Source organism: Pygocentrus nattereri, chromosome 7, assembly GCF_015220715.1.
Source record: "Pygocentrus nattereri isolate fPygNat1 chromosome 7, fPygNat1.pri, whole genome shotgun sequence".
NCBI classification, from domain to species: domain Eukaryota; kingdom Metazoa; phylum Chordata; class Actinopteri; order Characiformes; family Serrasalmidae; genus Pygocentrus; species Pygocentrus nattereri.
The window spans coordinates 5,569,400-5,583,775 of NC_051217.1; the positions used below are offsets into that span (position 1 = coordinate 5,569,400).

Sequence of the window (14,376 nt, forward strand, 5' to 3'; positions counted from 1 at the left end):
GTGTATGTTAGGACAGACAAGTAAATGCTGAGCGAAGTCACGTCTTCGTGACGTTATTTGTCAACTTCTTGCAGAAGGATGGGGGATCGCCTCCCGCTGTTTGGTGAACTCCTGCCCTGCTGCCTGCTGTTAATGTGAGGAAGCGAACCAGCGAATTACTGTGCGGTGCAAGCGCCTCTCCTTGAGGACTCCGAGGATAAAGGAGAGAAGGAGAAGGCAGAGCAGGAGAGAGAGAGAGAGAGAGAGAGAGAGAGAGAGAGAGAGAGAGAGAGACAGAGGAAGAGATGAGAGATTGGAGGGAGGGGTATTGGGGGGTGGTGGAGGGGGGAGGCGGTCCAAACCGGTGTGCCCGGATACACGCTATAACGGCTCGCCCGCACTGCAGATTAACCCCTGAGTCGCCGGGGGATGCTCACGAATCGGTGAGTACAACATATCTCATATCTTTTCTGCGGGCTTCATCAGCGATGCTGGGCTCTGTGCTTTTCCTAGATAGCAGCAATTTCGTCGTCATTTCGTCATCTGCCCTTCTGAGACCGCTGTCAGGTGGACGGAGACCGCTGGTACAGGTATGTGCCGTATCGTAGCTGCCAAATCCCCGAGCGTCGTCTGTCCACTTCAGCACCACAGAGTGGACAGCTCCTCTTACTTAATCAGGCGGCGCGCGCTTCCATCGTTCTGTTTCATGCACAGTCAGCTGCGTGCTTTAACACTATGATGTGAACGTGCCATTCAGTCCTCTGTTATTTTGTCAGCACATGTTTTAGCCGGTTGGCTTTTTAAAGGTAGGCAGCTTGTATCTGGTTGGGAGATCGCGGTCAAGTTTTCAAGTTGTAGGCCTGTTAACACTCATGTGAGCTTCACATTAAATGACTCGTGGGTTTTTGTTATAAAGAGTAGGTAAATGGTCAGGTCTTAGCAGATGAACAAGCACAGCTTCCCAGGAGAGAGAGAGAGAGAGAGAGAGAAAGAGAGAGAGAGAGTTTAAGTGATTTGTCTTTGTCATTACGAAACTACACAGCACCAACCCCCCCGCCCCCCCCCCCCCCCCCCACCCCCAAACACCTACTGCACTGAATTAACTCTTGTAGTGTTAAGTGAACACACAGTGATGCATTCACTCATTCATTCATTCTCTGTTTTGCTGTGTGATTATTTGACAGAGAAAGTTTGCGTGTATCACCAGTCTCCTGTTACATTATGATTTCTTTTTAGATGGAAAATGCCACTCCGAAGTTCTCAATGTTTACAGCCATGGAAAGGGATTTTTGTGTGGAGGCATATTGACCATAGGTCATAACACGTGGTCAGTATGAGGTCCACTCCAATGTGCTGAAAATAGAAATGCCATCAGATTTGATTCCACATTAACATGACAGCTGATGCTTTCCCCCAAAGCAGTTTACCTCAGCAGGCAGAGCAAGACTAAAGAGGCTATTACTGCAAAAGACGATGCTGTGAGCTGGGGGCCAGAGACCCCAGTTTGATGGGAGAAAAAGCCACCCTTAAGAAAACAAATAATTTTCTACCAAACAAAAGAAAAGTTTTGCAATGATTATATATGATTATATAATGATTATATATCAAATTTGACCTTGAACAGAGAGTGTACACATATCTACCTCTAGCAAAACACACTCCTCACTATGGAACAAATAGACCCCCAGAGTACCTGTTCTCAATTCAGATCCAATTGGCAAAAGCATTTTAAGAGGGTTACGTAAACACAAACACTTCCAGCATTAAACTCTTAACTAGGGTGAAGGTCATTGCCTTCATGTTCATCTTTTTCCAAGTATTCCATAATATGTTACTATGGATAGAAAACCACAGTATTGACAATAAATGGACAGGGAGCATTTTATCTCAAATAGATTTTTCTAATGATGTTTCTATAAGACTTTTGTAAAGTTTTACCAAATGTAATCACATCTTGTACAAAGTATCCTCAGGAAAATAAAGAGTAATATTTATATAAGAATTTAAATAAGAATTATTTTGATTGTATATTTAATGAGACAATATTTGTAGCTAAGACTGCATTCAAAGAAGGTATTGAAAGGAAATTTAAAGAGTTGGTAAATAAATAACCTTGGATGTTCAGGGGTCAATTAAAACCCAAAAAGGACGCACCTCATGCTTAATTACGTTTGTATAACAGTGAACATATCATACTATTCACATTGTATGTGTGAAAGGACAGAATGTCTCGCTTTATAAGTGAAATACAGTATACAATCCATGATGTGACACTAGAGACTGGCTGCATTATTCTGACCAAAATTACTTATGATTATTAGACTTCATCAATGTTATGATTCATCAAACCCCTCGCAGACTCTTTAAGAATGCTCACAGTTCACAGTACACAATTTTGTTATTCATTAGAGGCTTGTTTGTGTATTACAACCTTCTGCAGTATTAACATTGCAGAGGTCAATACTGCAAGAATGATTAACATATGCTGTATAGTGCAGCTATAGTGCAGCTATAGGTGAGCAGTGGTAGCTGCATAAGAATGCCAAAGGCCTGAAATGACAATAATAAGGTAGGGTGCTTTTTTGATGACTGTATATTTACAGGAGGTGCAAACTAAGCTTTTCAGATACATTTTCTTGGCATTTATGCTTATGCCTCATTTGTCTTGCAATTTGGAAGAACGATCTTTATTGATACCATAAACTCAAAGCAAGGTAAATTGATTTTAGCACAAAAGGGTAAAAATATCTTGTCCTTATATTTTTGGCTGTGGGCAAGGACAGTTTTTGGATCAATCAAAATTTTCCCTAAGAAATATTTCTTTTTGCAACATAAAAGCTTTTTAATGATTGTTGAGCTGTGATAAGAACATGCTGAAGTATATGAAATAGGGAGGGCATTTTGCACTTGGCCACTAAATAGTATGCTGTCTGTGGACTGCCCACAAAAGAGTTAAAGGAGTACACTGTTAAAGAGTGTCTCAGTGTATGGGGGTGTCACAAGGACAGCATATTAAAAAAATCATATCATAATACTAAATAATGCAGGTTATGATGACCAAGCTAGTATTTTAGAAAAATATAATTTCCTGCTGTCAGTGTATTTTTTCATGCTCATCATAATTACAATGATCAAAAATATTGTCTTACTAGCACATGCAGGTGCAGCCTATAAATCTGTTGTTACAGTCCATAAGATAAAGGGTACATTTGTGTATATTATATTATATATTGTGTATATTATGATATGTTACCATTAATATTGTATGTCCTTTGTCCACAGGCTTAGTGTGGGAAGAGACCATAGATGACTCCATTAGTCCTCATTAGAAGAACGCAAGCGTACATTGACACTGGATCTCCCTTTCACTCAACTTCAGACTGTTTGGATCAAGCCTGGCACTACACAAATTAAGACAAACATCTGGACAAGCCATTTCAGGCCACTCAAAATGGTCCCACTGTGACTGTGTCCATTTTCATCCCTCAACACACAGCGTCCTCTATGCAAATACATTGGCTGACTGGTTTGAGGGTGGAGATCCAAACCACTGAGTCAGGAGCATTGTGGGATTAGTTCTGGGTGGGCCCTGGGTGCCAGATGCAGAACCTCTTTGAGCAGAACTTGGACATGGCCACGGCTCTGCTCGCTGGGGAGAAGCTGAAGGAGCTGATTCTGCCTGGCTCCTCTCAGGATGAGAAAGGTGGCGCTCTCGCTGGTCTCATGGTACAGCTCAAACTGGAGCTGCCCTTTGACAGAGTTGTCACCATAGGAACGGTCATCATCCCCATCCTGTTAGTCACTCTGGTCTTCACACGGAACTTTGCAGGTTGGTGCTTTGAAAAGTGTGTGTGTCTCACTTAAATGTAGCACATATCAAAGTACAAAGTGTCAAATTGAGTTACACTATATTGCCAAAAGTAATCGCTTGTCTGCCTTCACACGCATATGTATTTGAGTGAGATCCCATTCTTAATTCAAAGAGTTTAATATGATGTCAGCCCACCCTTTGCAGCTATAACAGCTTCAACTCTTTTGGGAAGGCTTTCCACAAGGTTTAAGAGTTTGTTTATGGGAATTGTTGACCATTCTTCCAGAAGCGCATTTGAGAGGTCAGTCACTGATGTTGGACAAGTAAGCCTGGCTCACAGTCTCCGGTCTAATTCATCCCAAAAGTGTTCTATGCGGTTGAGGTCAGGACTCTGTGCAGGCCTGTCAAGTTCTTCCGTACCAAACTCGCTCCTCCATGTCTTTATGGACCGTGCTTTGTGCACTGGTGTGCAGTCATGTTGGAACAGGAAGTGACCATCCCCCAACTGTTCCCATACAGCATGAAATTGTCTAAAATCTTTTGGTGTGCTGAAGCATTAAGAGTTCCTTTCATCACTACATTCGACACATACGTTGCGCTTGGTGATGTAAGGCTTGGATGCAGCTGCTTGGCCATGGAAACCCATTCCATGAAGTTCTCTAGTTCAGCTAACCTGAAGGCCACATAAACTTTGGAGGTCTGTAGTGATTGACTCTGCAGAAAGTTGGTAATCTCTGCACACTATGCGCCTCAGCATCCGCTGACCCTGCTCTGTCATTTTACGTGGCCGACCACTTTGTGGCTGAGTTGCTGTTGTTCCCAATCGCTTCCACTTTGTTATAATACCACTAACAGTTGACTGTGAAATATTTAGTAGTGAGGAAATTTCACGACTGGACTTGCTGCACAGGTGGCGTCCGATCACAGTACCACACTGGAATTCACTGAGCTCCTGAGAGCGACCCATTCTTTCATAAATGTTTGTTGAAGCAGTCCTAGGTGCTTGGATTTATGCACCTGTGGCCATGAAAGTGATTGGAACACCTGAATTCAATTATTTGGAGGGGTGAGTGAGTACTTTTGGAAATATAGTGTATTTACTTGGGAAAATCTTCCAACCCCTTTGAGATGCATCAGCATTTTCTGAATTGCAGATGATACACATATTTTTCCAGTCAGTATTTTTTTATTGTTATCTCATTATAAACAGTACTCCAACTCTTCACAAAGGTATTCCATTGTAGGGCATTCCCTTTGTTTCTGAGCCACACCAGGGTTGCTTTGGCCTTGGTAGGATGAAACAAGTTTGCTTCAGAATATTCCTAGAATTCTTTGCTGTCCATTTTCATTCAGTTTGAATAAGATCTGTGCTTGAAAAGCATTCCCACAGTTTGATACTACCACCACCACACTTCACTGTAATGATAGCCTATTTTTAAGAAACGATCAGTGTTAGGTGTACTACACACCTATTTTCATGTGTGATGGCTTATTTCTTGCTCTACTCCCTTACAGGCCAGTTTTATACACAGTTATTGATTTTGTTAGCCAGGGCACCATTATTCAACTCTCAGTAACTGACTTTCTAGCTCTCTTCTCTCACAAAGCCTGTATCTTGTTCAGATGCTGACATTTCATGTGTGGCCTATTCGGGTGTCTGTGTTCTGTAATGAAGCTACAATTTCCGTATTGAACCAATTGAAAATGTTGCAGTTCATTTGAATTGTTTTTTTTTCCTTCTGTGCAGTCTTGGAGCTCGCAGAGCTCAAAGGGTTGAATCATTTTATTTGAGCTTTTATCAGGTACTTACAAAGACAATGTTTTAAAGATGTATGTGTGTGTATGCATACATCATTACACACTGTTATGAAATTCTGCATGAACAACACTGTTTTGATAAAGTGACACTGCTGATTAATGGTTTAGATGAGGCATTGTTTTACATTCTCTTCCACTAATGGCTTTAGTGTTCTTCACCTGAGTGGGACATGGGCTCACCAGTGAAGAAGGGGTTAAGTACGCAGTGCTGAGTTTTGCAGTCGAGATCAGTGGATAGATTAAAGAGAAAGGAGGGTGAGAAAGAGGGGTAACAGTGAAAGAAAGAGAGAGGGGGTTCAAGCCGAACGCTGAGTCAGTTTGACTGCATAGCAGCATAAACCATACTGAGACCTACCACAGAGCTGGGCAGGCAGGAGGCAGGGGAAGAGGGCAGTGGGATTCCAGATGGGATTTTTTTAGCCTGAGAACATAAACATGATATACATGAAAGGTCTAAATAGACTGGGAGGTTAGGAAAAGTTAGACTGATGCGAGAGCGTATTTGGACGTATGATAGTGATTTTAAAATGTAAAATGTAATGAAGAGAAGTTAGAATAAAGATCAATTTGTTTTTTACTTGTTTTGCAGTTTGCTTTGGAATAAGCATAGGTTGTGCACAGTGGAATCTTTGGGGGATATTTTCTTTCTTTAAGGGAGTCCAAAATATTGGGTACATACAACACTGGAGAGAGGTGTTTACACTGGACTTGGCATAGTGTTGTGTTACTAATGTACCATTCATGTCCATTATATCAGAATTGCTGGCATTCCTCAGGGCTGTACTGTCTCCTCTGCTGTCTGATGTTCTGCAGCACAATCTAATTAATGGGAAATTGATGACAGACTATTCCCAAGAAGACACTTCTACAGCTCACACTAATAGACAGTTTTTGCCTCAAGTTTTTGTGTAAAAGTATCTATGGTTTAGTGGTCGTTATGATTCCTATCATATTATAAAAAGACAAACACATAAAAGAAGCCTTTCTCTATGCTTTTGCTTGTCATTCTTTTCTAGAGGAATCAATATACTGCTATACCCCGCACAACTTCACACGTGACCAGGCCCTCTACGCCAGAGGCTACTGCTGGACAGAGCTACGGGATGCCATACATGGTGTTGAACCTGGACTCCGGCCGTCATTGTTTGAGCACAAGTTTCTGCCATATGCCCTGCTGGCATTTGCAGGTATCATGTACATCCCAGCATTGGGCTGGGAGTTCCTCGCCTCCACACGCCTTACCTCTGAACTCAACTTCCTCCTCCAAGAGATAGACAACTGCTACCACCGTGCAGCCGAGGGCAGAGCACCCAAGATCGAGAAGCAGATCCAGTCCAAAGGTCCTGGAATCAGTGAGCGGGAGCGGCGTGAGATCATTGAGAATGCTGAGAAGGAGAAGAGCCCTGAGCAGAACCTCTTTGAGAAATATTTAGAGCGACGAGGGCAAAGTAACTTTTTAGCCAAGCTCTATTTGGCAAGGCATTTAGCCATCATCTGCCTCAGTTCTATTCCCATTACCTACCTGAGCACATACTATGCCTGGCAGCGGCAGAACGAGTTCACCTGTGCACTGGGCGAGCCACCGGACATCAGCAGCATCCCTGAGCTGCGGCTAAATGTGAACTGCAAGCTGCCAGCTGTGCAGCTCCAGCGCATCATGGCTGCGGTGGACATTGCGCTGCTCTGTACCATGAACCTCATCATCTTACTGAACCTATTACATCTGTTTGTGGTGCGAAAGTCCAACTTCGTCTTCGACAAGCTGCACAAAGTTGGCATTAAGACACGGCGGCGTTGGCAGAAGTCACAGTTTTGTGACATTAACATCCTGGCCATGTTCTGTAATGAGAACAGAGATCACATCAAGTCTCTCAACAGGCTGGACTTTATCACAAATGAGAGTGACTTGATGTATGACAACGTGGTGCGACAGTTGTTAGCCGCATTAGCACAGTCCAACCATGATGCCACACCAACTGTTCGAGACTCTGGGATCCAGACACTTGACCCAAGTATGGATCCCTCTATACTGGGGGTGGGAGAGATGGGAGGAGAGACCGTTGTCAAAAGGCCCCGGAAGAAGATGAAGTGGATCCCCACATCTAACCCTCTGCCACAACCCTTTAAAGTAAGAGTTATCACAAGTAGAATTAACATCTCAATCATCAAAGTCTTTAGTTAAAATACTTTTCACTGATAAAAAATGGTTTAGGATATCACTTTGTTTTGAAACAAGATGGCGACCAGCATGGAAACATTTCATGATCAATGAGAAACAGATTGGATGATCAATGAGAAACACAATGACAAGCCCTTCACTAACACATTTTAACATACAATGCTATAACTTTATTAATTGAAAGACTTTATGTCAATATAGGAACAAAAGAAACACTTTTTAATACCAGTTTGTATTTTTGATAGGGACTATTATAAATAAATATGCAAAAAACATATATAATGCATGAAAAAAAACTTTACCTGCACTTTTATGCTTAATTCCTATGAAATATTGTATTTTGTGCAATGGTTTAGCTACTTATGCACTGGATTAAGTTTTTTACAACATGAATATGCATCTTCGTATAATATGCTAAGTTAGTAGTCTCCACATTAACAATAATACCTACATAGTAAACCCAGCATCCAGTCATCCTAGTGCTACTTTAAACTTTAAACATATTCCTTATGCAGAGGTATTTTTAAGGATACTTTCAACAGGCTTTCAAAAAAATGAAGTATTATTATTTTCCAGCTGTTCTACAGCCAGCAGGTATACTTCAGACTGTACTGGCAGTGTTCTTGCTTATTTATGAGTTACATTATGACATCATAACCAGTAACCAGTTAAATTAAATATTATAACCAGTATCCTGGCATCTTAATGCATGCAAAATGAGAAAGAATACATGGGGAACTATAAAGTGACCAAAAGTGATCATATATTTTAGATTATCATATATTCTTCAGAATAGTACTTATGACAGTTTTGTGCAGTCTTCGCATTCTTTCCAACTTCAGGAACACCCAAGGTGCTTTTCCAAATGTCATGAAGAAGTTTTAACATAGCCTGAGCACATGCTGTGATGAGTTGTTAATTTGGAAAAAAAATCATACATCTCTAAGAAAATAATTTCAAGCATCAAAAAGCCACAGCATTAAATGTTGTATAAAAATCGTTGTATAATATTCCTCAAAAGTGAACTGTCTGATAAACATCATTTAAATATCATCTTTCAGATCTATTCATTGAAATCCATTTTGTCTTAATGACTGTACAGGAACCCTTAACACTGACTCGGCTGGAAAACAGCATCAAAGCAGATAAGCCTAAACCTTTGCGGCGGAAGACTGTTGCAGATAACTTCATTGCTCCTCTACTGGACAGCAAGAGCACACAATACCCACCCAGAGGTAAATGACAAATAGTTTGACATCACCAGACATGTAACGCAATGATGATCATATTGATTTTTTCATTAGAACAGAACCTCAGGAAAGAAATCAATTTGCTCTTTAGAACTCCTATCAGGAGTCAGTGCTAAGTACAACTGACAGGCCAGTTTTTAGTATTGTTACAACAAGGTTGTAATGTCCTGACTGTTTACTATGTTTTATAAGTAAACTCGTCACTTTTTCAGCAATTTCTGATCAGCTTTAACAGGTTTATCTCCTTTATGTAATTAAACTCACTTTTTTGTCATTTTTGACAGCTTCAGAAACAAATAATGGGATGGAGAAGAAGCACACTCGTAATTTCTCCCTGGATGTCCATCCATATATGGCGAACATTCAGAAGCCTAAATCAGAGATGACCAATCCAGAGCCACCAGCTGCAGAAAACTCTCTGGACACTGTGTACATTGAGGGCACGCACTCTGTAGTCCACGTCTCCTCTGCTCTCACTGGTAATCATGCGCTTTCTTATGAGGGTATATTGTAAGGGTAAATAATCGAGGGAGTCTTTCTGATGAATATTGCATTCACCTAAAACAGTGATAATACAGATTAGAACACTTATCTTATTAATTCTGTCAGCAGTGATTCTCCATGGAAAATGTGGTTACAGGTTTACACGTAATAGTTTATGACTAGACCTGATCTGCAAAAAAACATGTTGTCTACTTGTTTTTGTTTATATAAACACTAATCAAAATGACTGTTACCCACTTCAACCCTTTAGAAAAGAATGATGCTCCTCCTCAGTCCACCACCACTACCTTCTCCACAGTGACCCTCCCCACCACTTCTTATATGAATGGAGGGACAGCTAGTTTGCCTCCGCCCGACTCCCCCCAGACCAAGGAGCCTCTCAAACAGAACCCAGAGCCTGAGAGCCAGCCTGTGTCTTTCAGCTGCAATCCCTCACACCCACTTCTCAGCATCCACCACACCCTGTACGAGGAAGAGGAAGAGCAGCAAGGCCACAGGGACAAATTGGTGGAGAGACCTGCTGAGCTTATTGCTGCTGGAGAGTGCTGAAGACACACATATAGAAGTACATATGGTAACACGCTTCAGAGTTTGCACATATTTCACCTCTCTCATCTCTTGACCTCAGCACCAAATCCTTAGTAGGTTAAACTGTGTGCCAGCACTGCACTGACCACCTCATCTGAGAGCACAACCCCTCATGATGCAGCACACACCGTCCTTGCACCTACTGTGCTTTAGGTGGAACCAGTGAGGCCAGAGATTTGCACTGTCCACCAGGGAGTTTGTGGAGTGCAATGGACAAGTACATGAGACATGTGTGGTGTGCACATACAGTTATCTCAGAAAATGGTCCTCTGCAACTACAGGATAATACTAGTAAAACATATCAGTGAAGAACAAGAGGTCATTTTCATGACTAAGTGCAAAACTTGGTGCTCACTTGAATGGAATGCTTTCCTGTGACATTCCAAAAGTTTTGTGGGGGGAAGGGTATAAAATATAACTTCTAATGACAACTGTCATGTTTTATAAACCTCACAATACATGTCAAACATCAAACACAACCTCTCACAAGTTCACCTTTTTATGTGTGTCCTTCCTTTTATTGGCAACTTGTTTGTGGACTTCAACAGGTATCTGACGCAATATATTTTTCCCTAATTATGCAAATATTGTTGTTGCAATAATATGCTGTATAGAGAACACAGAAACACATCAGCTCACCATAAACGTCATATAATTCTGCAACTGTAACGTCCTCTCATCTGTCTACCTTTGGTTATCGTCCCTCGTGTTTTTTGTTTCATGTGCATTTATTATTTTGGCCTGTCTCCGCCCCAGTCATCTGTCCGACCTGTATGTTGTTTGTAGCCACACCCTCTCATTAACACCAGGTGTTTCTCATGTGTTCTTCGTCTATTTATTCCCTTTGGCTTGGTCTGTTCCTTGCTTGGTGTTGTTTGTTAGTGTGTTTTGCTGGTCCTTAGTTTGAGTTGTTATACGTATTTTGTTCTCTGCTCTGTTCTTTTGGTGGTTCTTTTCATTTCTTTAGTACTTTCCTTATTTCGCTTGGCTTCTCTTTCTGGTTTTTTACTTTGCTGCCTTCTCACTGGCCAACAATAAAACTGCTAGGTCGCACTTGCATTCTGCCTTCTCGTCTATTTGGATTCCAACACGTTACAATAACCCAAGGATAATATGGTTTTTCCATCAATGTTGTGAACTTCTTGGGCATTTTATCCACATCCTATTTGTGCATTTACTCACTAGGTGTCATCCTTCCAGCATCCACATCAGGATATAAGTATCTTCAGTATGACCTAACCATGATGAATTCAGTGACAAGATATGGGTACTATATTTATATCTAATGAAACATATATGAGGGCATCAGTACTTACTGAAACTGCATGTGATCTAATGCACTTAATGGGATTCCTGCTTGTTAACAGGAAAACCTGGAGCCACACAGGAACACTGCCACCTCTCCAATACAAGCGCCAGCAAACTTATCACATAAAAGGCTGTGCGAAAACCTATCACAATGAACTCATGGATATATGTTACACCATCTTTACACAGTCTGCTAACAGCATTTGAAATTCATTGATACAGCTTGTCCTGACACACATAACCCCAAAGACAATTCATTGACTGTGAAGAAATACAAAGTAATCACTAGTGATCATAAGGCATGGCATAATAAAGCATACCTGTAGTGTTATTCCAAGTATAGAAACATGAAAATACAGCTGCCCAATTCCTTTTAACCAGCATGTTCACTGAGGTTCATTTAACACTGTCTTTGTAGTTAGAGATCAGAGAGAAGTTGGATATGTATCGAGTATGGCTGTACAAAGATTAAAATAATCACGACTAATCTCATTTGTCTCTTTTGCTCAAGTTTGACCCTAAAGATAAATTTTTTTTTCATTTAAAAGCAGCGCATTGAGTTATAGCTATGTGGTCAAAATAAATGCCAGCAGATTATATTTACTATCTTTGGTATCTTCAGAAAATCACGTGAACACAGGGTGAACATCGAAATAATATAAAAATAGTTTTTATCATTGGACATTACTTTTGTCCATTGAGAGCAAGAGTGGCTGCATGTTCCAACTCCTCTATGATTGTAAATCTCTTGTCCTCATACTTCTCACATGTGTATGTTATATCTTTTTTCATGGGACTTGGAGCTGTCCACTTTACTATCACTGTTCAATGATTTATCCATAGTCTTCTCATGAGCATTGTCCAGAGTCATCTACTTGAAGGTGCCTTTTGGTGCTAATGTTACTGATATTACATCAGCGGTGTGTTTTGTAGGGGTAAATTGAGGATTTTGCAGGTGTTATAGGAAAGGATTTCAAAGAGAATTAAAAAAATACATATATATATATATATATATATATATATATAGTAGCGTGTGCAAGAAATGTTTTACATGTTAGCTTTAGATTGGTGTTCTTCAGTATTTATTCACTGGTTTTATTCTGCTTAGGACTCTTATTGTAGAGGGTGAGGAGCCACCGTGGTGTGTGAAAGTGTCAGGAGATGTGAGCTGCGTAGTGAATGAGCTGTTAGAGAAAGAGAACTCTGGAAAATGGTATGTACGGTGTAGCTGTGGCCAGCAACAGCTGGAAAATAAAGCACCATGACTTCAGTGAAAGTTGTCTCTTTTAATCGCAGTGAATGCTACAATATATTCAGAAAATAATTTTGCCTCTTTGTTTTGTTCTATCATTAATAATCTTGTCATCATTTATTATTATATTTGTTAGTAGATGTCAGTTTCAGCATGTTTATGGATTATCAGAAGTTTGTATTCGCTCAAATCACTGTGGTCTTTCCTTTTTTTTAATAATTGGACATGCAGCAGACCTCACATTGGAAAAGGCCTTGTCTCAACTCACCCCTTTTTGGTTAGACAGATGTGTAGCCTACACACACTAACTAATAAATGACTAATAAAGTTTTTAATGCGTGCTATCAGGTTTACATACATAAGCAAAGACCACAATATTGCCAGTTATTCAGTATCAGCATTGGTGGGTTAAGTAAAGTTTCATACCAGAATCTTCCATTCAAACCTCAAAATCGCAGAATGAAGGGAAGAACTTGCAGGATAGTTGCTGGTTGTTTGCGGCAGCCTGCAGTAACAGTGAAGGGAAAGACTAACAAACTCTGAGGACTTAAATTTATTTGGGAAAGAATAGACTTGGGAAAATTACATTTTCAGAGGGGCTAAGATGAAAAAAAAGGGGGGGGGTCAACCTGCATTTGCATTATTTTCATGTTCAGGATAATATTTCATTATTAAGGATGAATACCTTCTATGGGAGCTTATTTGTCTACTCATGTAACTTAAACCAAATGCCCTGCATTTAAATGGAAAAAAAACTTTCTTCAAAGTTAAATTTGACCAACTGTGAATTAATCACAATTTACAACATTTAAACATGATTTAATACAATTAATTGTGATTAATTATTTTTATCATTTGACAGCCCTATTATAAACAAATTCACAGCACAACTGCAGCTGGAAATAAGGCGAGGGACTTGCTATTTAAAAGCTGTATTTAAATGTGGATTCAGCAGTGGATGGTTAGACCAAACTATGGAAAAGTAGGAAAATGCATTACCAGTTTTTTTGTTTTTTTAAATAGTGTTTCTAATTTTTGGCATCATTAACACCTTAACTTTGTTACCACTAGCATTCAGCAGTAAAAGAAAGCTGGGATAAATAAGCATACTGCTGATTGAGACACTCTATGTATTAATATATCATCACCTTTCTTTTAAGGGGTAAATTGTGGCTTAAATGTAACATTTATATATACTCATATAAAGAAAACCCAATTAGAAAACCCAATTCTCCTGTAGGTCCACTACAAGTAGGGTAGAAGATAACATTTAAAGGAAAATAACATGAAAAAAATCAAGTTACCATAATAGTTATATGCTGCATGCCATATTGAACATAGTTACATTATTGAAACAGTAATATGATTGATAAATATCATGTGGTTTGTCTTGCACATGTCAGCCCTTCACTATATTTAAATTAAGAGGCACATTCAACTGCATTTAGATTATGAACTGTAGCACAAAGGGATCTAAACATTGTTTTCAGGCAGGTCAGTGGTACTTCTACTGTAATCAGTTATAGGTTAGTGTTGTTGGACATGTCCTAGGATCACTGGTCACACTTTGTTGGGACATGTTATCACTGGAAAATGTTTTGAATGTATGTAGTCATGAAAAAATATATATATATAAAAAAAGAAAATTAAAATGAATTATACCTTAACTGCGTTTGTGAATTTATCT

General features: G+C 39.9%; 1 protein-coding gene across 2 annotated transcripts; it reads left to right on the plus strand.

The window, feature by feature from the left end:
* Positions 1 to 333: 333 nt before the first annotated feature.
* On the plus strand, positions 334 to 12,455 carry panx2 (pannexin 2). Of its 2 annotated transcripts, none has more exons than XM_017690118.2 (6): positions 334 to 422; positions 3,262 to 3,808; positions 6,625 to 7,736; positions 8,890 to 9,022; positions 9,322 to 9,516; positions 9,792 to 12,455. In XM_017690118.2, exons 2-6 carry the CDS (start codon positions 3,580 to 3,582, stop codon positions 10,088 to 10,090), a joined length of 1,968 nt encoding a protein of 655 aa, XP_017545607.1. In that variant the 5' UTR covers positions 334 to 422; positions 3,262 to 3,579; the 3' UTR covers positions 10,091 to 12,455. The 2 variants fall into 2 exon arrangements, with proteins under 2 accessions (XP_017545607.1, XP_017545623.1); XM_017690134.2 differs by lacking the exon at positions 334 to 422 and adding an exon at positions 431 to 569.
* Positions 12,456 to 14,376: the final 1,921 nt, after the last annotated feature.